Consider the following 26,823-nt stretch of genomic DNA (forward strand, 5'->3'; position numbering starts at 1 on the left):
CACTTTCGGTCTTTCGGTTTCTATGCGTCGTACGACGGTCGTACGGTCGGTTGTTCTCAAACTGCGGTACTGACTGACCCGATAGTTTTTCGAAACCCGATATCACCGGAAATCGCGCGTGTGTATGTGAAAATGCCGCGATAAACTAAATAAAACTTCAATTCGGTTCAGTAATCAGTTTCGTTGGTGTTATAGTTTGCTATAAACGCTTTGGACGGATTTTTACAGTCGGTTGTTTCGGGGTGGTTTGCACCCATTTTTTCGTACGCACAGTTTAAAAAAAAAACAAAATGCGGTTTAAATCGTCCCTCTATGTGCTCATCCTGTACCTATCGACAAACATTTTCGGTCAATTATTGCACGAGCACGAGCAAACGCCCGCCCTAGGGTTCAAAGGGACGACCCGTTGCTACGACCAGTACAATAGACCTCAGGTAAGAGTGGTTGGTTCACGACAATGGCGGGTCAAAGACGTGAATGTTTGGCTCAATGACCTCTCTCTTTCTCTCTTCCTATTATTATACTTTAGCCTGTTCTGCTCTAGGAGTGTATATTATACACAGTAGATGACTTCATCGCTAAGCGATCGCTAAAATTAACTTTTAAACCCATAAAGTAAACACAGATGTGCATGCCCGATTTTTTATTGTTTAAACCAATAAAATCCAGGCCGGGTGTTTAAACAACAATGTGAGAGAAAGAGAGAGAGAGAAACGGAGTTTCGAAATTCCCCTTGCGCCGATCTTGGAATTGAGACTGAGGATACAGGGACGGATTTTCCTTTTTTTATGGTTGTAGCTCGTTTTTCAAGACGTCCAGGCATTCTGGATTAATTTTGGATGTTTCCAGGCAATTGTAATTTTTTTTTAATGATTCTTTACGGTTCCAGGCTTCCAGGGTAATTTTTTATGTTTTCCAAGCTTTTATGTCCAAGAGAAAAGACGTGTGCAGGTACCTAGGGTCATCACTTCACTTCTAGTGCTCATATCTACATGATTTTTATGTTCAAATGTAACTTGAAGTGTTCTTTAGCTTCATTGAAAAAATCACGACAATCCATAAACCAGAACCTTTTTTTATCAAAGTTTTTGGAAACCATGTCCAAAAGAAAAGACATTTCTAGGTACCTTGGGTCATAACTTCACTTCCAGTGCTCAGATCTGCATGATTTTTGCGTTAAAAGGTACCTTGGAGTGTTCTTCAACTTTCATTGAAAAAATCACAAAAATCCGTACATCAAAGCCTTTTTTATGAAAGTTTTTGGAGATCATATCTAAGAGAAAAGATACTTCTAGGTACCTAGGGTTGTAACTTCACTTCTAGTGGTCAGATCTGCATGATTTTTATGTTAAAAGGTACCTTAAAGTGTTCTTTAGCTTCATTGAAAAAATCACGAAAATCCATGCATCAGGACCTTTTTTATTAAAGTTTTTGGAAATTATGTCTAAAAGAAAAGATACTTATAGGTACCTGGGGTTGTAACTTCACTTCTAGTGCTTAGATCTGCATGGTTTTTGCGTTAAAAGGTACCTTGAAGTGTTCTTTAGCTTCGTTAAAAAAATCACGAAAATCCATGCGTCAGAACATTTTTTATTAAGTTTTTAGAAACCATGTCCAACAGAAAAGACACTTCTAGGTACCATGAGTCATAACTTCACTTCTAGTGCTCAGATTTGCATGATTTTTGCATCAAAAGGTACCTTGGAGTGTTCTTCAACTTTCATTGAAAAAATTACAAAAATCCGTACATCAAAGCCTTTTTTATCAAAGTTTTTAAAAATCATGTCCAAAAGAAAATACACTTCCAGGTACCTTGGGTCATAACTTCACTTCTAGTACTCAGATCTGCATGATTTTTGCGTTAAAAGGTAACTTGGAGTGTTCTTTAGCTTCGTTAAAAAAATCACGAAAATCCATGCATTAGGATCTTTTGTATTAAAGTTTTTAAAAATCATGTCCAAGAGAAAAGACACTTCCAGGTACCTTGGGTCGTAACTTCACTTCTAGTGCTCAGATCTGCATGATTTTTGCGTTAAAAGGTACCTTGAAGTGTTCTTTAGCTTCGTTAAAAAAATCACGAAAATCCGTGCATCAGAACATTTTTTATTAAAGTTTTTAAAAATCATGTCCAAAAGAAAAGATACTTCCAGGTACCTAAGGTCATAACTTCACTTCTGGTATTCAGATCTGCATGATTTTTGCGTTACAAGGTACCTTGAAGTGTTCTTTAGCTTCATTGAAAAAATCACGAAAATCCATGCATCAGAACCTTTTTTTATCAAAGTTTTTGGAAACTATGTCCAAAAGAAAAGACACTTCCAGGTATCTTGGGTCATAACGTCACTTCTAGTGCTCATATCTGCATGATTTTTATGTTTAAATGTACCCTAGAGTGTTCTTTAGCTTCATTGAAAGAATCACGAAAATCCATGCATCAGAACCTGTTTTATCAAAGTTTTTGGAAACCATGTCCAAAAGAAAAGATACTTCTAGGTACCTGGGGTTGTAACTTCACTTCTACTGCTCAGATCTGCATGATTTTTATGTTGGCAAGTACCTTGGTGTATTCTTTAGCTTCATTGAAAAAATCACGAAAATCCAGGCATCAGAACCTTTTTTTATCAAAGTTTTTGAAAACCATGATCAAAAGAAAAGACACTTCCAGGTACCTTGGGTCATAACTTCACTTCTAGTGCTCAGATTTGCATGATTTTTACCTTAAAAAGTATCTTGGAGTGTTCTTCAGCTTCTATTGAAAAAATCACGAAAACCCACGCATCCTGAGCTTGAATTATCCAATTTTCTGGAAATCATGGCCAAATTATGTGTGACTTCTCGCTACTGTTCAATACGGCAGGCTTTCAAGGCACTTTTATATCATTCCAGGGCATTTCAGGTCTTCCATTCTTCTGGAAATAATAATCGTTCATATCCTTTGAATATTCCGAGTAATTTTTCACTTTACTCCAGGCATTTCACGTTTTTCAGTCATTTTTAGCGTTCCACGAATTGAAAATGTTCCAGGCTCTTTTTGAATCTTTTCCAGGCATTTTTGAGGCTATTTTTAGTCTTCCAGCGATTGGAAATATTGTCCAATGTTTTCCAGGCTTTTAAAGTCAATTATCTTGTCTCTTCCAGGCATTTGACATCTTTTTTTGAAGACCACGTTCACCTGAAAGCTGACTTTCGGAGACCACAGCACTAATTTCACTCCAATACCTCTAAAACTACTAATTTGAATGGTTTGGATGTAAAACGACATGTTTTGCCTTGTTCAGGTTTTTAGATAAACTGTTTAATCAAATTTTTTGACTCTTCCAGGCACTCGAGGCCATTTTCAAGCTTCCAGGAATTGAAACTACCGTCTCACGTTTTCCAGTCTTTTGAAGTAATTTTCATGGTCTCTTCCAGACATTTGAAGCCAGTTTTAGCCTTCTAGGCATCAGAAATGTCCTTTTACATCTTCCAGGCTCTTGAGAGCTAAATTTTGTGTCTCTTCCAGGCTTTTCACGTCACTTTCAAGCTTCCGGGGACCGGAAATGGTCGCTTGACCTTTTCAGACCTTCAGAGTCAATTGTTTTACCTCTTCCAGGCACTTGAGGTCATATTTAAGCATCCAGTGATCATTCATTCTTTTCCACGTCTTCCAGGCCTATAGCACTCCGCTATCATTTAATTATTGATACCCCAAGGGAGCTGCTACACAGTTTTCTTTTTACTTTTTCACAGCGTTGCATACCCGAATTCGAAAATGCCGCCTTCAACATGGAAATGGAGGCGACCAACACGTGCGGCGAGGAGATGCCCCAAGAGTACTGCGTCCAGACGGGTCAGCAAACCGGCGGGATAAAGAAATCTTGCACGTTATGTACTCCGGGACAGCACCACGCCCGTTTCTTGACCGATCTCCATAACACGGACAAACCGACGTGGTGGCAAAGCGAAACGATGCTCGAGGGCATCCAGTGGCCCACCCAGGTCAACCTCACTTTGAGATTCGGTGAGTGTTTTTATCAGGGTTAAGTGCGGTTTGAGGGTCTCAAGGGTGATTTTTTATGCAGGTAAGGCCTTCGATCTCACTTATATCCGTTTGTGGTTTCAATCGCCCCGGCCGGAGAGCTTTTTTATATCCAAGAAGACCACCCCGGACGGAGAGTGGATACCTTATCAATATTATAGGTAAGTTGAAAAATTGATTATTTAGGTTCAGTGTGCAGGGTTGGGCTTTTGGTATGTTATAGTGAAGGCTTGGAGCTAACTATCTTTATATTACACTTTTTTTCATGAACATACGAGGTGTCCCAGAAAATTGAGTCAAAGTTTGTTAAACTCAGTAGGATTAACCCAAAAGTGGTTTTGAAAAATTAAGAAATTAATTATTTAGGCCCACTGTACAGGGTTGGGCTTTTGGTATGTTATAGTCAAGGATTGGATCTAATTATCTTTATACTACACTTTTTTGCATAAATGTACAAGGTGTCCCAGAAAATTGAGTCAAAGTTTGTTAAACTCAGTAGGATTCACCCAAAAGTGGTTTTGAAAAATTAATAAAATAATTATTTAGGCCCACCGTACAGGGTTGGACTTTTGGTATGTTATAGTCAAGGGTTGGAGCTAACTATCTTTATACTACACGTTTTTGCATAAATGTACAAGGTGTCCCAGAAAATTGAGTCAAAGTTTGTTAAACTAAGTAGGATTATTTAATTAAAAATTAATAAAATAATTATTTAGGCCCACTGTACAGGGTTGGGCTTTTGGTATGTTATAGTCAAGGGTTGGATCTAATTATCTTTATACTACACTTTTTTGCATAAATGTACAAGGTGTCCCAGAAAATTGAGTCAAAGTTTGTTAAACTCGGTAGGATTTACCCAAAACTGGTTTTGAAAAATTAAGAAATTAATTATTTGGGCCCACTGTACAGGGTTGGACTTTTGATATGTTATAGCCAAGGCTTAAAGCTAACTATTTCCTTAATACGCATTTTTCCCTAAATGTACAGGGAGTCCCAGGAAACTGAGTCAAAGTCACCCTATATATTAAGCACTATAGGATTGACCCAAAACTAGATTACAAAAATTAAGAAATTATTTATTTAGACTCACTCTACAGGGTTGGACTTTTGGTATGTTATAGTCAAGGGTTGAAACTAACTATCCTCTTACTACACATTTTTTCATAAATGTACAGGGTGTCCCAGAAAATTAACTCAAAGTCACTCTATTATCCAGATGATTAAACAAAAACAGGTTTTCAAAAATTGAAAAATTCCTCATTTAGACCCATTGTACAGAGTTGAACTTTTGGCATGTTATAGCCAAGGCTTGAACCTAACTATCTCCTTACTACACATTTTTCCATAAACCTACAGGGAGTCTCAGAAAATGGGATCAAACAAACACCTTTCTTAACCTCAAATTGTTCCTTCTAGTGCCACCTGCCGGGACACCTACGGACTCCCGGACATGACTCAGACCTACGTGATCGCGGGAGAAGAAACGAGAGCCCTGTGCACCTCCGAGTACTCGGATATCTCACCCTTGAGGGGCGGCAACGTCGCCTTCGGCACTTTGGAGGGCAGACCTTCCGCCTACAACTTCGACACCAGTCCCGAACTGCAAGTACGTATATCGTATATTATTATTTTTTCTTGTAATGCCTGTACTGTAGCAATAAAATTGTCTATTGTTTAAAAAAATCGGGGCCACCCTATAAAACCTCTCGTGCCCCACATAAATCAATCATTAATCCGAGGCGGGACGTGCTTTTTATGGATATAAATTACGACACCCCCCTGATGGAAGCCACGCGATAGATTTAAAGAATCAGTTTAAGTTTCGTTCATTGTGCGACCGAACGCGGTGCCATTCCGTACATTATTATGGCACCACCGCAACAACAACGGGGGCGCAAACAACTTTTGCCGTCAAAATCCTCTTTGAAACTGTCAAATAAATCACCTGCCGCAAGACAGTCGCAGGTGTCACTGCAGTCGATAAAATGCCAAAATTCTGAGAAATCTTGTTGCGTCCCATCAGCCGTGTCCGAAGCCATGGACGACGAGGACAATCAGTTCATCGTGGACGATGTCACCAAGATAGTGAAGGATACTATCGAGGGTCTGCTCACAGGTACCGTTTATCAGCAGGAAAAAGTGAACCAGTGGAGCGCCTCAGTTTCCGAACAATGTCTGGGTGCCTTGAGTAAACTGAAGAAGAACTTTAAGTACGTGGTGACGTGCAGCATCATGCAGAAAACCGGAGCGGGACTGCACACGGCCAGTTCCTGTTACTGGGACAGCGCGACCGACGGTACTTGCACCGTCAGATGGGAGAACAAGACCATGTACTGCGTGGTCACCGTTTTCGGACTGGCCATTTGATTTATATCGAGAATTTGTTAAGAAATCATGACGTTTTTTAGTAATATATATATACACTTTAACCCCCTTTAGTTGTCATTGCCTTTTATAAAAAAATGACCCCCTCCTCACCCTCCCAATTTTAAAGCACCGAGTGCGGGAATGAACGTTGCCGCACCCGATTGCCTAACGACTCCTTTTTGTTTTTCTAGGAATGGGTTACTGCGAGCGAGATCCGCATCACCCTCGACCGCATCAACACGTTCGGCGACGAGGTGTTCGGCGACTCGCAGGTGCTCAAGTCGTACTTTTACGCGGTGGCGGACGTGGCGGTGGGGGCGCGGTGCAAATGTAACGGACACGCGAGCGAGTGCGTGGCGAGTACCGGGGCGAACGGTACTCGCACGCGAGTCTGCCGCTGCGAGCACAACACCGCGGGGCCGGACTGCGGCGAGTGTTTGCCCTTTTACAACGACGCGCCCTGGGCGAGGGCCAACGCGAACAATCCGAACCCGTGCAAAGGTGAGTCGAATTAGAACAGTGAGTTTTTTTGCTCGTTTCGAGTCACGTTTCGCTATCGGTACCGCTTTGGTTCTGGATAAGGGGGGTTGCCACTTTAAGTCTGGATGAGGGCGAACGTGTCTGGATATGGTGAGTTGGCGATGCGAGTGTGCGAATGGTAATGAAAGCGATAATGAATAAATGGAGAGGCCTAAATATAGACGGTTCTTGTTTCTGGTTGCGACTTATTTGAATTTACAAGGGTTTTCCAAAAATTTGGATAGAAAATGTATGGATTTTTCTGGTTTTTCCAATAGAAACTAAAGAATGTTCCAAAGAAAATTTTAAAACAAAAATGAAGTAAATCTGAGCACTAGAACAGGAGGTATGGCTCAAGTTACCTGCGGGGCGTCTTTCCCCTTGGACATAATTTCCAAAAACCTGGATAAAAAAGGTTCTGATGCATGGATTTTCATGATTTTTCCAATGAAGGCTTGAGAACACTCGAAAGAATCTTTTAAAATGAAAAAGAATCCGATCTGAGCTGTAGAAGTGAAATTATGACCAAAATTACCTAAGACTGACTTTCCCCTTGGACATGATTTCCAAAAACCTGGATAAAAAAGCTTCTACTCGATCGATTTTTATATTTTTTTTATTAGAGGCTTTAGAACATTCCAAAGAAACCTTTGAAACAAAAATCAAGTCGATAAGAGCAGTAGAAGTGAAGTTATGACCCAAGGTACCTGAGAGTGACATTCCTTTTGGACATGATTCCCAAAAACCTGGATAAAAAAGGTTCTGATATATGGATTCTTATGGTTTTTTCAATGGAACCTGAAGAACATTCCAAAAAATCTTTTAAAATAAAAATCAAGTCGATATGAGCAGCAGAAGTGTAGTTATGATCCTAGGTACCTGTGACTATGTTTCCTCTTGGACATGATTGCCTAAAACTTGGATAAACAAGGTTCTGATGCACGGATTTTTATGGTTTTTTCAATGGAAGCTCAATAATGTTTCAAAGAAACTTTTAAAACAAAAATCAAGTCGATCTGAGCACTAAAAGTAAAGTTACGATCCAAGGTACCTGTGACTATGTTTCCTCTTGGACATAGTTGCCTAAAACCTGGATAAAAAAGGTTCTGATGCATGGATTTTCATGATTTTTCCAATGGAGGCTTGAGAACACTCGAAAGAATCTTTTAAAATGAAAAAGAATCCGATCTGAGCTGTAGAAGTGAAATTATGACCAAAATTACCTAAGACTGACTTTCCCCTTGGACATGATTTCCAAAAACCTGGATAAAAAAGCTTCTACTCGATCGATTTTTATATATTTTTTATTAGAGGCTTTAGAACATTCCAAAGAAACCTTTGAAACAAAAATCAAGTCGATAAGAGCAGTAGAAATGAAGTTATGACCCAAGGTACCTAAAACTGACTTTCCCCTTGGACATGATTTCCAAAAACATGGATAAAAAAGCTTCTAATCAATGGATTTTTATGATTTTTTTATTAGAAGCTTCTGAATATTCCATAGAAACTTCCAATACAAAAACCAACCGGATCTGAGCACTGGAAGTAGATTTATGGTCCAAGTTACCTGAAACTGTCTTTCCCCTTGGACATGATTTCCAAAAACCTGGATAAAAAAAGTTCTGATGCATGGATTTTCATGATTTTTTCAATGGAGGCTTGAGAACACTCAAAAGAATCTTTTAAAATGAAAAAGAATCCGATCTGAGCTGTAGAAGTGAAATTATGACCAAAATTACCTAAGACTGACTTTCCCCTTGGACATGATTTCCAAAAACCTGGATAAAAAAGCTTCTACTCGATCGATTTTTATATATTTTTTATTAGAGGCTTTAGAACATTCCAAAGAAACCTTTGAAACAAAAATCAAGTCGATAAGAGCAGTAGAAGTGAAGTTATGACCCAAGGTACCTGAGAGTGACATTCCTTTTGGACATGATTGCCTAAAACCTGGATAAAAAAGGTTCTAATGCATGGATTTTCATGATTTTTACAATGGAAGCTTGAGAACACTCCAAAGAAAATTTTAAAATAAAAACCAACTTGATCTGAGCACTAGAAGTAACATTTTGACCCAAGTTACCTGAGACCGTCTTTCCCCTTGGACCTGATTTCCAAAAACTTGGATAACAAATCTTCTAACTTAAGGATTTTCATGATTTTTCAACAAAAGCTTCAGAACATCCCAAAGAATCTTTTAAAACAAAAATCAAGCCGATCTGAGCACTACAAGTGGAGTTATGACTCAATTTACCTGAACCTGCCCTATAGGCCACCATCTCCAAAAACTCGAATAAAACCATGAAAAATTTACACTTTTCCGAGCGTTTAGTTTCCTATTCAAGCAATTCAAGGTGCAAATAAGAATTTCCTTGATCCACGGTGTATAAGCCCTCAAGAGTCAACGTTCGCGTGTCAAAAAAACCCAAACAATGTGTCTCCGATTCAATTCGCTCCAGTTAACATGATCGTTTGGTCGATACCCGATTATGGAGTGTTTTTCCACAGAAAGAAAACCCATATTTCACCCACTCGCTACACACACGACACAATAAAGCACACCGCATGTTAATGAGAGGAACCAGTCGGTTCGTGGGCGTATAGGTACCCACCACCAGGCCATCAACTTCTTCAGTCATATTTCAAATACGACCGGAGAGAGAAGATGTTTTGGCTTTTACTTACGGCCACTTCGGTGGGCATTTCTTGCGGTTTAACGTGGGACGGGTTGACCCCGTGGTACTCGGGTTCCCGTAAGATCCTTTTCCCCCGAATGAACCCTCGGAACCCCATTAACTCCCCCAAATTTCATTTTCAGAGTGCAACTGCAACGGTTTTTCCGATCGGTGCATGTTCGACGCGAAATTGTACGAGAAAACCGGACACGGGGGCTACTGTTTGGACTGCCGGGACAACAGGGACGGTCCGAACTGCGAAACATGCCGTCCCAATTATTATAAGACCCCGGCGGGTACCTGCGAAGCCTGCCACTGCGACGACCAGGGTTCCTTGTTCCAGCAGTGTAACTCGGAAGGGAAATGTCAGTGCAAACCGGGCGTGACGGGAGAGAAATGCGACAGGTAAAGTTGACGTTTTGAAATTTGTGGTGTGGTACTCAAATGTAGCTGGAGAAGATTCCGAAGAATCGTTTAAAAGAAAAATGAAGCCGATCTGAGCAGTAGAAGTGGAGTTATGAGCCAAGGTACCTGGGAGTGGCTTCATTTGGACATTATTTCCTAAAATTTGGATAAAAAAGGTTCTGATGCATGGATTCTTATGGTTTTTTCAATGGAAGCTGAAGAATATTCCAAAGAAACTTTTAAAATAAAAATCAAGTCGATATGAGCAGTAGAAGTGAAGTTATGGCCCAAGGTACCTGTGACTATGTTTCCTCTTGGACATGATTGCCTGAAAGCTGGATAAAAAAGATTCTGATGCATGGATTTTTATGGTTTTTCCCACAGAAGCTCAAGAACATTTCAAAGAAACTTTTAAAACAAAAATCAAGTCGATAAGACCAGTAGAAGTGAAGTTATGACCCAAGGTACCTGTGACTATGTTTCCTCTTGGACATGATTGCCTAAAACTTGGATCAATAAGGTTCTGATGCACGGATTTTTATGGTTTTTTCAATCAAGGCTCAAGAACATTCCAAAGAATCTTTTAAAACAAAAATCAAGTCGATAAGACCAGTAGAAGTGAAGTTATGACCCAAGGTACCTGTGACTATGTTTCCTCTTGGACATGATTGCCTAAAACCTGGATAAACAAGGTTCTGATGCACGGATTTTTATGGTTTTTCCCACAGAAGCTCAAGAACATTTCAAAGAAACTTTTAAAACAAAAATCAAGTCGATTTGAGCACTAGAAGTGAAGTTATGACCCAAGGTACCTGTGACTATGTTTCCTCTCGAACATGATTGCCTAAAACTTGGATCAATAAGATTCTGATGCACGGATTTTTATGGTTTTTTTAATCAAGGCTCAAGAACATTCCAAAGAATCTTTTAAAACAAAAATCAAGTCGATAAGACCAGTAGAAGTGAAGTTATGACCCAAGGTACCTGTGACTGTGTTTCCTCTTGGACATGATTGCCTAAAACCCGGATAAACAAGGTTCTGATGCACGGATTTTTATGGTTTTTTCAATGGAAGCTCAAGAATATTTCAAAGAAACTTTTAAAACAAAAATCAAGTCGATCTGAGTAATAAAAGTAAAGTTATGACCCAAGGTACCTGGGACTATGTTTCCTCTTGGACATGATTGCCTAAAACCTGGATAAATAAGGTTCTGATGCATGGATTTTTATGGTTTTTTCAATCAAGGCTCAAGAACATTCCAAAGAATCTTTTAAAACAAAAATCAAGTCGATACGAGCAGTAGAAGTGAAGTTATGACCCAAGGTACCTGTGACTATGTTTCCTCTTGGACATGATTGCCTAAAACCTGGATAAAAAAGGTTCTGATGCATGGATTTTTATGGTTTTTTCAATGGAAACTCAAGAATATTTCAAAGAAACTTTTAAAACAAAAATCAAGTCTATCTGAGCACTAGAAGTGGAGTTATGACCCAAGGTACCTGAGACTGAAACTTTTAGTACAAAAATCAAGGTAGGTATTGCAACTCATTATTGTTGCAAGTGCCTGGACAACGTTACCCGGGAATTTTCTGGAAAAATTACTCTGTTTTTTTCATGAACCAAACCGTTTTCCAGGCCTTAACCTCATGCCACATTTCTGGATAAAGTACTAAGAAGATCTTGGAGAGCCTGGAAGAAACACATTAATTTGCGTCCTTTTTTTGTACCGCCACTGCCTAAGCCTGGAAAACAAATCCAGACATTTCCTTTGGGTTTTCTCCATCAAAAGTATTTACGTCAAAGTCATGAAAGTTTTCTAGACATGTTTTCAATTCTGATGACGTTGCACACCCATAAACCATGACCTGGCAAAGTTTATCCACGACCTGCATATCCTGGAAGGAGTATAAATATAATGGAAAACCTGGAAGGAATAAATTCTTTTGGAGGCATTTTTCTTTTAGCAAAATTCCAACCATGTACCACCTCATGACCCAAGTTACCTGAGACTGTCTTTTCTCTTGAACATGATTTGCAAAATCCTGGATAAAAAAAAATCTGATTCATGGATTTTCATGAATTTTTCAATGGAAGCTTGAGAACATTCCCTAGAAACTTTTGAAATAAAAACGAAGCAGATCTGAGCACTAGAAGTGAAGTTATGACCCAAGGTACCTGGGACGGTGTTTCCTCTTGGACATGTTTGCCTAAAACCTAGATAAAAAATGTTCTGATGTATGGATTTTTATGGTTTTTACAATGGCAGCTAAAGAACATTCCAAAGAATCTTTTAAACCAAAAATCAAGTCAATACGAGCAGTAGAAGTGAAGTTATGGCCCAAGGTACCTGTGACTATGTTTCCTCTTGGACATTATTGCCTTAAACTTGGATAAAAAAGGTTCTGATGCATGGATTTTTATGGTTTTTACAATGGCAGCTAAAGAACATTCCAAAGAATCTTTTAAACCAAAAATCAAGTCAATACGAGCAGTAGAAGTGAAGTTATGGCCCAAGGTACCTGTGACTATGTTTCCTCTTGGACATGATTGCCTAAAACTTGGATAAAAAAAGTTCTGATGCATGGATTTTTATGGTTTTTACAATGGAAGCTGAAGAACATTCCAAAGAATCTTTTAAACCAAAAATCAAGTCAATACGAGCAGTAGAAGTGAAGTTATGGCCCAAGGTACCTGTGACTATGTTTCCTCTTGGACATGATTGCCTAAAACTTGGATAAAAAAAGTTCTGATGCATGGATTTTTATGGTTTTTACAATGGAAGCTGAAGAACATTCCAAAGAATCTTTTAAAACAAAAATCAAGTCGATATGAGCAGTAGAACTGGAGTTATGACCCAAGGTACCTGTGACTATGTTTCCTCTTGGATATGATTTCCTAAAACTTGGATAAACAAGGTTCTGATGCATCCATTTTTATGGTTTTTCAATGGAAGCTCAAGAATATTTCAAAGAAATAGTTAAAATAAAAATCAAGCTGATCTGAGCACCAGAAGTGAAGTTATGACCCTAGGTACCTCTGACTGTCTTTCCTCTTAAACATGACTTCCTTATACCCAGGATAAAAAAGCTTCTAATTCATGGATTTTCATGATTTTTTTGGCCATTTCCAGGTGCGCGGAGAACCATTGGGACTTTACCAGCACGGGTTGTAAAAGTTGCGGCTGCTCGGAAGAGGGCGGGGCGTATAACAAGGCCGTCTGCGACCCGCGAACCGGCGTCTGCGCGTGCAAAGAAAACGTCGAGGGAAAACAGTGCAAGGACTGCAAACCCGGATTCTTCCATCTGGATCTGGAGAACGAGTTCGGGTGCACCCCGTGCTTCTGCTACGGGCACTCGTCCAAATGCGACTCTGCCTCCGGTAAGACACAAACTCACTGCCCGGATAACTAACGAACAAATCCCTGATGGTTCCAGGCTACTCAAGGTACACCCTGGAATCGAGTTTCGCCAAGGGGGCGGAAAAGTGGAGGGCCGAGGACCATAACGGGCGAAACGTCCCTATTAAATACGAAGCGATCAGTCAGTCCATAGGGGTGCAAGCGCAGGACGACGAATACGTTTACTTTATCGCCCCCGATAGGTTCCTGGGGGATCAGCGGGCGTCCTACAATCAACTGATGGAGTTCACTTTTAGAATTGGGGAGGCCAACTCGAAAGCGACCACCGCCACTGACATCATCCTGGAGGGAAACGGGAAACGGATCACCAACATCATTTTCGCGCAAGATAATGTGGCACCGAGCATAGTGGTGAGTAAGCTGGACTCAACAAAGGTCCCTGGATAAACTAATACTGGTGTATTTCTTATACAGAGTCACACGTACAAATTCCGGTTGCACGAACATCCGGACTTTTTATGGCAACCGAGGCTCAACTCCCGCGACTTTATTTCCCTCCTGACCAACCTGACCGCCATTAAAATTAAGGGAACGTACACCCCCCGGGGGGTGGGTTTCCTGGAGGACTTTAAGATGGAAACGGCGATAGGGGGGGCGGCGGGGCAGCCCGCCTTATGGATGGAGTTCTGCGATTGTCCCCAAGGTAAGCGAGATTAATAGGAAAATTTGTTCAAGTCTTAGGGAAAACACTGATAACTTTATTAATTTTTCACCGATTTTTATGGAACGTGGTTCATAAGAAGCAGTTTTTAATTTGAAACAAAATAAGTATCTACGAAAATTTTGATAAACTCCATATTTTCTGAGTGAAAGAAATTTTGGAAAAACTGTCTAAGTCATAAGGGAAAATCCCCATAGTTTCCCTATTTTTCCACCGATTTTCATGAAAGGTGGCTCATAAGAAGCAGTTTTTAATTCCAAACAAGAAATGTATCTAGGGAAATTTTCATAAACCTAATATTTTCAGAGTAAAAGGACATTTTGGAAAATCTGTCCAAGTTACATGGAATAATATCTAATTTCTCGTAATTTCCTCCATAATTTCCCTATTTTCCGACTGATTTTCATGAAACGTGGTTCATAAGAAGCGGATTTTAATTTCAAACAAAAAATGTATCTACGAAAATTTTGATAAACTCCATATTTTCCGAGTGATAAGAAATTTTTGAAAAACTGTCTAAGTCATAAGGGAAAATCCCCATAATTTCCCTATTTTTCCACCGATTTTCATGACACGTGGCTCATAAGAAGCAGTTTTTAATTCCAAACAAGAAATGTATCTAGGGAAATTTTCATAAACCTAATATTTTCAGAGTAAAAGGAAATTTTGGAAAATCTGTCCAAGTTACATGGAATAATACCTAATTTCTCGTAATTTCCCCCATAATTTCCCTATTTTCCAACTGATTTTCATGAAACGTGGCTCATAAGAAGCAGATTTTAATTGCAAACAAAAAATGTATCTACAAAAATTTTCATAAACCCAATATTTTCCAAGTAAAAAGGAAATTTTGGAAAATCTGTCCAAGTCACATGGAATAATACTTAATTTCTCGTAATTTTCTTCATAATGTCTCGAATTTTTAACCGATTTTTACGAAACGTGTCTCGTAAGAAAGGATTTTTAATTCTAAGCAAAAAATGTATCTACAAAAATTTTCATAAACTCAATATTTTTCGAGTAAACCGAAATTTTGGAAAATCTGTCCAAGGCATTAAGAAAAATCGGCATAATTTCTCTATTTTCCAACCGATTTTCGAGAAACGTGCCTCACAAGAAGCGGATTTTAATTGCAAACAAAAAATGTATCTACTAAAATTTTAATAAACCCAATATTTTCCAAGTAAAAATGAAATTTTGGAAAATCTGTCCAAGTCACAAGGAATAATACCTAATTTCTCGTAATTTTCTTCATAATTTTTCGAATTTTTACCCGATTTTTATGAAACGTGTCTCATAAGAAAGGATTTTTAATTCCAAGCAAAAAATGTGTCTACAAAAATTTTCATAAACCCAAAATTTTCCGAGTAAAAGGAAATTTCGGAAAATCTGTCCAAGTCATTAAGAAAAATCGGCATAATTTCTTTATTTTCTAACCGAATTTCGTGAAACGTGCCTCATAAGAAGCAGATTTTAATTTCAAACAAGAAATGTATCTACAAAAATTTTCATAAACCTAATATTTTCAGAGTAAAAGGAAATTTTGGATAATCTGTCCAAGTTACATGGAATAATACCTAATTTCCCGTAATTTCCTCCATAATTTCCCTATTTTTCGACCGATTTTCATGAAACATGGCTCATAAGAAGCAGATTTTAATTCCAAACAAAAAATGTATTTACAAAAATTTTCATAAACCCAATATTTTCCGAGTAAAAAGGAAATTTTGGAAAATCTGTCCGTTACATGGAATAATACCTAATTTCTCGTAATTTCCTCCATAATTTCCCTATTTTCCAACCGATTTTCATGAAACGTGGCTCATAAGAAGCAGATTTTAATTTCAAACAAGAAATGTATCTACTTAAATTTTCATAAATCCAATATTTTCCAACTAAAAAGGAAATTTTGGAAAATCTGTCCAAGTCACATGGAATAATACCTAATTTCTCGTAATTTTCTTCATAATTTCTCGAATTTTTAACCGATTTTTATGAAACGTGTCTCGTAAGAAAGGATTTTTAATTCCAAGCAAAAAATGTATCTATAAAAATTTTCATAAACCCAATATTTTCAGAGTAAAAGGAAATTTTGGGAAATCTGTCCGTCATTAAGAAAAATCGGCTTAATTTCTCTATTTTCCAACCGATTTTCATGAAACGTGCCTCATAAAAATCGAAATTTAATTGCAAACAAAAAATCTATCTATAAAAATTTTCATAAACTCAACAGCTTCTGACTAAAAGAAAATTTTGAAAAATGTGTCCAAGTCAAATAGAAAAACCAGCATAATTTGACAAGTCAATGAGAAAAACTGGCATATATTCTCTATTTTCCAACCGATTTTTATGAAACATGCCTCATAAGAAGCGGATTTTAATTGCAAACAAAAAATGTATCTACAAAAATTTTCATAAACCCAATATTTTCCGAGTAACAATTTTTTTTCGAAAATGCGTTCAAGTCCTAGAAAAACCACCATAACTGCCCTATTTTCCAACAGATTTCCATCAAACATAGCTCATAAGAAAGGCCGTTGAACGACAAACAAAAATTTTCCAATTTCCATTCCATCCTGCATAGTATTCTAACTAACACTCCGTAACGGTAACTTCTAAACCAGGCTTCGGCCGGAATATTGTACTGATCTAGTTCAGCTATTAAAAGATCCTGATTTAAAGAGTCAAACGCCTTTGTCATGTCAATAGTAGGACATGACTGATCCTGATCAGAAGCTCATGCAATGTGATAATGATAATGATTATGTTTAGGAGTGGTGTAGAATAACTGTCATTTGGAGGGAAATCTGATAGACATTTTTGGACACTTTTGACTACTGTACTGAAGATTGTGGATGCGGCATAAGTCATATGTTGATTATATAAAATTTCCAGGTTACGTGGGACAATTCTGCGAGTCCTGCGCCCCCGGGTTCAGACACTCGCCCGCCCACGGGGGCCCCTGGAACTCCTGCATCCCCTGCGACTGTAACAACCACGCGAGCATCTGCGACCCGGAAACCGGTCGGTGCATCTGCGAGCACCACACCGCCGGCGAGAATTGCGAATTGTGCGCGCGCGGGTACTACGGGAACGCGTTGGCCGGCACGCCGCAGGATTGCGCGGCCTGCGACTGTCCCGACAGCGGCGCCTGCATCCAACTGGACGAGGAGGTGATCATGTGCACCGAGTGTCCCACCGGGTACTCGGGACACCGCTGCGACATCTGCTCGGACGGGTACTACGGCGATCCGACCGGACGTTTCGGTGCACCGGCCCCTTGTAAAATATGCGACTGTAACCAGAATATCGATACGAACGCCATCGGGAATTGTAATACGACCACCGGGGAGTGTTTGAGGTGTATCCATAACACTGGTGGGTCGAGGTGCGAGGTTTGCCTGTCCGGTGAGTATTTTTTTGATTTTTTTATTATTTAGCAGTACTACAAGAACAAGACTTGATCCACTGAACCACACATTCTCAAATGAGGTGCTCATATTTGTTTTCTCGAAGGGTTCTACGGAAACGCCCTGCTGCTACCCAAGGGGGACTGTAAACCGTGCGAGTGCGATCGCCTCGGGAGCGATTTGGACGAGAGACACGAGCCGATTTGCGATCCGAGTACGGGCGCGTGTTCTTGTAAGGAGCGTGTGACCGGACGTAACTGCGACAGGTGTGAGGAGGGTTTCTATAACCTGCAGAGCGGCGAGGGTTGTCAGAGTTGCAACTGCGATCCCACCGGATCGTTTAATCAGTCCTGTGACGTGTTTAGCGGACAGTGTTACTGTCGTGCGGGAGTTACTGGGTAAGTACCGAAAATGGGGACACTCAAAGTCTAGTTTTCTCGAAGAAATGTCTGAGTGAGAGCAAGGTTGAATGTTTTTATCGAAAAAGTGGCTCAAAATCGATAAATTTCTAAATGGGCAAGACGTTTCTTGCACCAAATCCATCCGTAATAGCTTCTTTTTAATAAATTAAAAGAATTATGATAATATCTTAAGTGGTTCAGAAGTTATAGCAAGAAATGTGTGAGAGCAAGATTTCATGTTTTTCGACCCAGTTTTCGGCACATAAACCCTTCTGAGTCTCAAGATTCATGGACGATCGCTATGAAATGAACTTTCTCGTATGGAAAGATCATATTTACATCAGAAAAGTATAATTTCCAGACAATCCAGGATATAACCGAAGAGTGAAACGCGGTTGAATGCGAAAAAGTGGACCTTTGACCCAGTTTTTGGCACATAAACCATCCTAAGTCCCAAGATTCATGGACGATCGCTATGAAATGAACTTTATCGTATAAAAAGATCATAATTACATCAGAAAAGTACAATTTCCAGACAATCCAGGATATAACCGAAGAGTGAAACGCGGTTGAATGCGAAAAAGTGGACTTTTGACACAGTTTTTGGCACATAAACCCTCCTGAGTCCCAAGATTCTTGGACGATCACTATAAAATGAACTTTCTCGTATGTAAAGATCATAATTAGATCAGAAAAGTGCAATTTCCAGACGATCCAGGACATAACCAAAGAGTGAAAGGCGGTTGAATGCGAAAAAGTGGACTTTTGACCCAGTTTTTGGCACATAAACCATCCTAAGTCCCAAGATTCATGGACGATCGCTATGAAATGAACGTTCTCGAATGTAAAGATCATAACTACATCAGAAAAGTATAATTTCCAGACAATCCAGGACATAGCCAAAGAGTGACACGCGGTTGAATGCGAAAAAGTGGACTTTTGACACAGTTTTTGGCACATAAACCCTCCTGAGTCCCAAGATTCTTGGACGATCACTATAAAATGAACTTTCTCGTATGTAAAGATCATAATTACATCAGAAAAGTATAATTTCCAGACAATTCAGGACATAAGCGAAGAGTGACACGCGGTTGAATGCGAAAAAGTGGACTTTTGACCCAGTTTTTGGCACATAAACCCTCCTGAGTCCCAAGATTCTTGGACGATCGCTATGAAATGAACTTTATCGTTTGTGAAGATCATAATTACATCAGAAAAGTATAATTTCCAGACAATCCAGGACATAACCAAAGAGTGAAACGCGGTTGAATGCGAAAAAGTGGACTTTTCACCCAGTTTTTGGCACATAAACCCTCCTGAGTCCCAAGATTCTTGGACGATCGCTATGAAATGAACTTTATCGTTTGTGAAGATCATAATTACATCAGAAAAGTATAATTTCCAGACAATCCAGGACATAGCCAAAGGGTGACACGCGGTTGAATGCGAAAAAGTGGACTTTTGACCCAGTTTTTGGCACATAAACTCTCCTGAGTTCCAAGATTCTTGGACGATCGCTATGAAATGATCTTTATCGTTTGTGAAGATCATAATCACAAAAGAAAAATACAATTTCCAGACAATCCAGGACATAGCCAAAGGGTGACACGCGGTTGAATGCGAAAAAGTGGACTTTTGACCCAGTTTTAGGCACATAAACCCTTCTGAGTACCAAGATTCTTGGACGATCGCTATGAAATGATCTTTATCGTTTGTGAAGATCATAATTACATCAGAAAAGTATAATTTCCAGACAATCCAGGACATAGCCAAAGAGTGACACGCGGTTGAATGCGAAAAAGTGGACTTTTGACCCAGTTTTTGGCACATAAACTCTCCTGAGTTCCAAGATTCTTGGACGATCACTATAAAATGAACTTTCTCGTATGTAAAGATCATAATTACATCAGAAAAGTATAATTTCCAGACAATCCAGGACATAAGCGAAGAGTGAAACGCGGTTGAATGCGAAAAAGTGGACTTTTGACCCAGTTTTTGGCACATAAACCCTCCTGACTCCCAAGATTCTTGGACGATCGCTATGAAATGAACTTTCTCGTATGTAAAGATCATAATTACATCAGAAAAGTATAATTTCCAGACAATCCAGGACATTACCGAAGAGTGAAAGGCGGTTGAATGCGAAAAAGTGGACTTTTGACACAGTTTTTGGCACATAAACCCTTCTGAGTACCAAGATTCTTGAACGATCGCTATGAAATGAACTTTCTCGTATGTAAAGATCATAATTACATCAGAAAAGTATAATTTCCAGACAATCCAGGACATAGCCAAAGAGTGACACGCGGTTGAATGCGAAAAAGTGGACTTTTGACCCAGTTTTTGGCACATAAACTCTCCTGAGTCCCAAGGTTCTTGGACGATCACTATGAAATGATCATTCTTGTATATAAAGATCATAATTACATCAGAAAAGTACAATTTCCAGACAATCCAGGATATAACCGAAGAGTGAAACGCGGTTGAATGCGAAAAAGTGGACCTTTGACCCAGTTTTTGGCACATAAACCATCCTAAGTCCCAAGATTCATGGACGATCGCTATGAAATGAACTTTATCGTATATAAAGATCATAATTACATCAGAAAAGTACAATTTCCAGACAATCCAGGATATAACCGAAGAGTGAAACGCGGTTGAATGCGAAAAAGTGGACCTTTGACCCAGTTTTTGGCACATAAACCATCCTAAGTCCCAAGATTCATGGACGATCGCTATGAAATGAACTTTATCGTATATAAAGATCATAATTACATCAGAAAAGTACAATTTCCAGACAATCCAGGATATAACCGAAGAGTGAAACGCGGTTGAATGCGAAAAAGTGGACTTTTGACACAGTTTTTGGCACATAAACCCTCCTTTTATAGTGAGTCCCAAGATTCTTGGACGATCACTATAAAATGAACTTTCTCGTATGTAAAGATCATAATTAGATCAGAAAAGTGCAATTTCCAGACGATCCAGGACATAACCGAAGAGTTAAACGCAGTTGAATACCAAAAAAGTTACCTTTTGACCCAGTTTTCGACACATAAACAACAAAAATTCGCTATAATTCGATCAATATTCGACTTAAAAAAAAGTGTTTTATACATTAAAATAACCCTCAAAGGTCCCTTTTGCTACCGTTAAACGAATTATAATAATATCTCAAGCGGTTCCAAAGTTACACCAAGAAATGTACCAGTTTGATTGAGATGATTTACTCAAAACATTCTCACCCCCTTTTTAAGGTTGAGGTGCGACCACTGCGAGGCCAGAAAGTACGGATTTTCCCTGGAGGGTTGTAAGGAGTGCGAGTGCGACTCCGTGGGTTCCAAAGATCTACAGTGCGAACCCTCTGGACAATGTCCCTGCCTGGATAACGTCGAGGGAAGAAAATGCGACCGGTGCAAAGAGAACAAGTTCGACAGACATCGGGGGTGCATAGGTAAGACCCTTTCTCAATCAGAGAGAGCGAGAGAGACTCGAAGAAATAGTCCAATTTTTCTTCTTAAAGAGTCTAGACACTCTCTCTCTCTCTCTTCAACAAATGTATTCAAGAGAGACAGAAGTACACGGGTGCCCTTTTTCCAGACTGTCCGGACTGTTACAACTTGGTGCAGACGGCGCATCACGCGCACAACGACCGTCTGGATCGTCTGGACGAGATCCTGAACGAGGTCGAGCGTAGACCCACCGTGATCGCAGACGAGGATTTCCCGGTGGAACTGGATAAATTGCAAGACGACATCGACGGGTTCTACAATAAGGTGCGAAGTGCCACCGGCAAGGATTCGATCATGTCCCAGATCCAGGATATCCAGAAACGCGGCTCGGAAATCAACAAGACCCTGGAAACGGTGAACGAGACCTTGGAGGGGGTCAAAGTGAACACCGATGACGCTAACAGGGCGCACGCTTATGCGGAGGAACTGCTGGAAACCGTAAGGAGAGGTGAGTCGGGAATTCTGGTTAAAAACTTAATGATTTCCAGATCGATTCGAACCTGGGGGAGCTTCGTAGCACCTTCGAAGCGAGCGCGGAAAAGACGTTGGCGAGCGCGCTGGAGCGGAGCAAACAGGCGGGACAACAGTCGGACAATATGACGAGGATCGCGCAGGAAACCCGGGAAATTGCCGATAAATTGGAACGACAATCGGAGGTGATCGTGAGTAATGCCAAGGATGCCAAGAATATGTCCACGGAGGTGTACGAGTTGGCCAAGAAGGCCAATACCGATCAGGTGAGTGTGAGAAGGAGAGAGAGAGAGCTTTTGGTACTTTATGGAGAGCGTATTATATGGTTGGAACCTTTGGTGTAACTCCCTGTAACTTTTGTCCTAATTAATTGATGGTTATAAAAGTTGGTGATAATGGAGCCTGAACCTTCTCCTATCACCTAATAGAAAAAGTCAATCCGTCTTTAACTCTGAAGGCTCTGACCGAAGGTAAGAAACAGACCAGTCTTGAATTTGGCACCTTCACCATTTTTTCAAAGTCGATGTTTAACTCCCTGTAACTTTTTTCCTAATTAAGTGATTTTCATAAAAGTTGGTGATAATGGAGCCTGAACCTTCTCCTATCGCCTAATAGAAGAATTCAATCCGTCTTTAACTCTGAAGGCTCTGACCGAAGGTAAGAAACAGACCGGTCTTGAATTTGGCACCTTCACCATTTTTTCAAAGTCGGTTTTTAACTCCCTGTAACTTTTTTCCTAATTAAGTGATTTTCATAAAAGTTGGTGATAATGGAGCCTGAACCTTCTCCTATCGCCTAATAGAAAAATTCAATCCGTCTTTAACTCTGAAGGCTCTGACCGAAGGTAAGAAACAGACCACTCTTGAATTTGGCACCTTCACCATTTTTTCAAAATCGATTTTTAATTTCCTGTAACTTTTTCCTAATTAAGTGATTTTCATAAAAGTTGGTGATAATGGAGCCTGAACCTTCTCCTATCGCCTAATAGAAAAATTCAATCCGTCTTTAACTCTGAAGGCTCTGACCGAAGGTAAGAAACAGACCAGTCTTGAATTTGGCACCTTCGCCATTTTGACAAAGTCGACTTTTAACTCCCTGTAACTTTTTTCCCAATTAATTGATTTTCATAAAAGTTGGTGAAAATGGAGCCTGAACCTTCTCCTATCGCCTAATAGAAACAATTCAGCCCAGCTTTAAATTTAAATGCAATTTAAACGGTGAGAAACAAACTAGTCTTAAGATGGGCTCCTTCACCATTTTTTTTAAGTCAATTTTTAACTGTCTATAGCTTGGTTCCTAATCAATCGATTTTCATGAAAATTGACAATAATGGAGCCTAAACCTTCTACTATTACCTAATAGAAACAATTCAGTCCAACTTTAAATTTAAGTGCAATTTAAACGGTAAGAAACAAACCAGTCTTAAAATGGGCTCCTTCACCATTTTTTCTCAATGTCAATTTTTAACTGTCTATAACTTGTTTCCTAATCAATTGATTTTTATGAAAATTGACGATAATGGAGCCTGAACCTTCTCCTTTTGCTTAATAGAAACAATTTAATGTAACTTTAACTTTAGAGCCTATTTTAAAGGGTAAGAAACAAACTGGTCTTAATTGCAGCTCCTTCACCATTTTTCCAAAGTCAATTTTCAACTCCCTACAACATTTTTCCTAATTAAGTGATTTTCATGAAAATTGGTGATAATGAAGCCTATACCTTCTCCCATCGCCTAAAAGAAACAGCCCCATCCAATGTTAACTTTAAGGGAATTTAAACGGTGAGAAACCAACCACCTTTCAGTTGTGCCTCCACCATTTCCTCAATAAGTTTCCGTTAGCGGCAAAACTGTTCTATGACTCAAACAAACCCACTTTAACCGTGCCCCTGGACTTTTTTAGAGCGCGATCAAGGACAAGGTGCATCAACTGAAGGCGGACGTGGACCGGGCCGAGGATCGACTGAACAAAACCCTGGACTTCACCGCGGAGGTGAACGAGAGGGCGCGCGAAGTGAAAAACGCCGCCCTTGAACTGCTGAACGAGGCGAACAACTTTTACGTGCCCCGGGTAGACGTTCCGGGACTCGCCGCACGCTCGGATCGCGTGCGGCAAGAGGCGCGAGCATTGAAATCGCGAGCGGACGTACTGACGGACAAAAGTAAACAACTGGCGGACTTGATCGACGCGAAAAACGACCACGGGGATCGACTGTTGGAACGCGCGTATTTGCAACAGGACAGTTTGACCGACCTGGTGGTGGACATACACGAGGCGAACGCCACTGTAGTGGAAACGGTGGCCAAATGGCAGGAGAAACTGAACGAAGCCGAACGGATCTACAAGGATCTGAAGAGTGAGTACAACGGAAAAAAACTTTCTAATCCGTTGGGTTCTATATGTGTTGTTTCCCTAAAGGTTCGGACTCGGACACGCAAAAGTTAAGGGAGGAAGCGGAAGCGGCGCTGAAAACTATCCCGGAAATCGAGCGGATCATCCGGGAAACCTGGATGAAAACCGGCGAGGCGCAGAAGGAACTGTCCGCACTAGGGGATACCGCCAACGAGGCTTTAGGCAAGGCCCTACAGGCCAAAGGAAAAGAAGAGGAGGCCTCCAAGGAGGTAATTAATGTGTTTTTAAATGGAGCAAGGGGTTTCGTACACTGAATCCATCTTCAGGAATCCTGGATGGTTAAATTAAAAGAATTGTGACGATATCTTCAGCGGTTCAGAAGTTATAACAAGAAATGTCTGAGTGAGAGCCAAATTTGACGTTATTACCCAAAAAGTGTCTATGATTCAGTAAATTTTCAACGCAGCAAGACGTTTCGTACGCACCAAATCCTTCTTCAGGAATCCCTTTTCTTGAAATAAAAAAAACTATGACGATATCTTAGGTCTTTCTAAAGTTATAGCAGGAAATGTCTGAGTGAGAGCCAGATTTCATGTTTTTATCAAATTGGCAAGTTACAAAAATGGTTATAACTCAAAAAGTTTTTGGGTTACAAGAAAGTATTGCATATCAATTTGTTCCTCGATCAAAGTTCTACCTGTGGACCACTTTGGTCTAAGAAAAACTGACAATAACAAAAGTTTAAGTCTAAAAACCATATTTCCGCATTTCTTTTTTAAAAATTAACTGTAGGTTAATGAGTTTTTGGCATAGAAACATGTTTCATGCATCAAATCCATCCATTGGGATTATTTTTCATTCATGTAAAAGAATTATAAAAATATCTATAATGGTTCAGAAGTTATGACCAAAAATGCCTGAACTTATGACATTTTTTCAAATATTTGCTTACTAAAACATGCTCTGGTACAAATTGCTGTAACTCAGTTAATATTTAACTTAAAAAAGTGTTTTATGTATTAAAACGATCCTCAAAACTCCCTTTTTATTATTTCTATCGAGACCCCAAAATGCCTGGACTAAAACTGTGATACAAATTCCTGTCACTCAATCAATATTTAACTTAAAAAAGTGTTTTATACATTAAAACGACCCTCAAAACACTCAATTGCAGCTCAAACAACTGATGGAGGAGGCAACCGACTTGCAAGCCAAAGCCGCGGATCTACTGACCGAAGACTCAGAGATGGCGAGACGCGTGGACACGTCCGAACAGAAACTGAACGAGCTGTTGAGCAAACCGTTGAGCGACGACAAACTGGTGGAAAAAGCGAAGGGAAAAGTGGGCCAGGCGGTCCAGGAGACCAACAAGGTCAACGCCGAGGTAGAAACGTTACTGGACAACGTGAAAGACATCATTTCCGAACTGGAAAACACCCCGGACATCGACGAGAACACTTTGGACAAGTTGGACAACGAGATCGCCGAGATCGAGCGTAGAATCAACGAGACGAGGATGGAGGAGAAACTGGCGAAGTTACGCGAAAACGACAAGGTCCGGAAAAGTCAGATCGAGGATTATAAGGTGCGGATCGAGGAGATGCAACGGGACGTGGACAATATCCAGCATATCGTCGAGGCGTTACCCGAGGGATGTTTTAAGAGGCTCGTCCTGGAACCTTAGGTTTATTTTATTAAAAAGCGTTTTTATGCCAAAGATGTAGTAGTAGTAGCAGTTAAGGTGCACATTCATTGGAATATACTATCTGTTTTTTTTTTGTATTACAACAGCGTTTGCTTTAAACCCTTTGGGGCGCGTGTTCTTTACTAGGTTCCCTCGTAAAAGAACCATAATTATTATACCGAACAATAGTCCCATAAAAGATAAAACGCGCTCACTTCGGAACCGTTTCGGATTTCGACACTTTTTTATTTTTTTGCGTGATATGCTAATTAGTTCGTTAAGGCGCGTTTATTAGTTTTTATTGTGCCATAAAGGTGAGAATTTATCGGCGTTTATGAGGCTTAATTGTGTATCCTTGTTGTGTGGCTTTTCGACCCTGACGATTGATAGAGGTCACGAACCACCGAAGAACGTATTTTTTAACACCCTATAACTGATTTCCTTATCGATTGATTTTCTTGAAAATTGGTAGTAATGGAGCCCGAGGGTTGTCCTATTGCCTAATAGAAACAATTCAATTCAACTATAAGTTTGAAGGCCATTTAAAGGGTGATAAAGAACCCAATATCGAAGTTGTTGGTGCCTCCACCATTTTTTCAAAGTCACATTTCAATTGCCTATAACTTTTTTCTTATTTAAACGATTTTCATGAAAATTGATCATAACGGAGTCTAAGCCTTCTCCTATTGCCTAATAGAAACAGTTCAATCCAACTTTTACTTTAAAGGACATTTAAGTGGTAAGAAACGAACCGATCCTAAATTTGGCGCCTTCGCCATTTTTAAAGTGAAATATAACTTCCAATAACTTTTTTCCTGATTAAAGGATTTTCAGGAAAATTGATGATAATAAAGCCTAGACCTTTTCCTATTGCCTAATAGCAACAATTCAATCCAACTTTCACTTTAAAGGCCATTTAAGTGGTAAGAA

At 39.7% G+C, this 26,823-nt stretch overlaps 2 protein-coding genes across 2 annotated transcripts; both read left to right on the forward strand.

Moving 5' to 3' along the window:
* LOC126747638 (laminin subunit gamma-1-like) lies at positions 1 to 25,997 on the forward strand. Its single transcript, XM_050456387.1, has 17 exons — positions 1 to 434; positions 3,730 to 4,000; positions 4,062 to 4,179; positions 5,435 to 5,624; positions 6,577 to 6,886; positions 9,723 to 9,984; positions 13,116 to 13,363; positions 13,420 to 13,754; positions 13,818 to 14,046; positions 16,960 to 17,472; positions 17,581 to 17,872; positions 21,133 to 21,329; positions 21,476 to 21,825; positions 21,876 to 22,124; positions 23,760 to 24,213; positions 24,276 to 24,478; positions 25,384 to 25,997. The coding sequence occupies exons 1-17, from the start codon at positions 291 to 293 to the stop codon at positions 25,891 to 25,893; spliced, it is 4,875 nt and encodes a 1,624-aa protein (XP_050312344.1). The 5' UTR covers positions 1 to 290; the 3' UTR covers positions 25,894 to 25,997.
* LOC126747657 (dynein light chain Tctex-type 1-like) lies at positions 5,870 to 6,439 on the forward strand. The gene has a single exon (XM_050456421.1). It carries the CDS (start codon positions 5,885 to 5,887, stop codon positions 6,383 to 6,385), a length of 501 nt encoding a protein of 166 aa, XP_050312378.1. The 5' UTR covers positions 5,870 to 5,884; the 3' UTR covers positions 6,386 to 6,439.
* Positions 25,998 to 26,823: the final 826 nt, after the last annotated feature.

The sequence above is a fragment of the Anthonomus grandis genome, chromosome 19, assembly GCF_022605725.1.
Source record: "Anthonomus grandis grandis chromosome 19, icAntGran1.3, whole genome shotgun sequence".
NCBI classification, from domain to species: domain Eukaryota; kingdom Metazoa; phylum Arthropoda; class Insecta; order Coleoptera; family Curculionidae; genus Anthonomus; species Anthonomus grandis.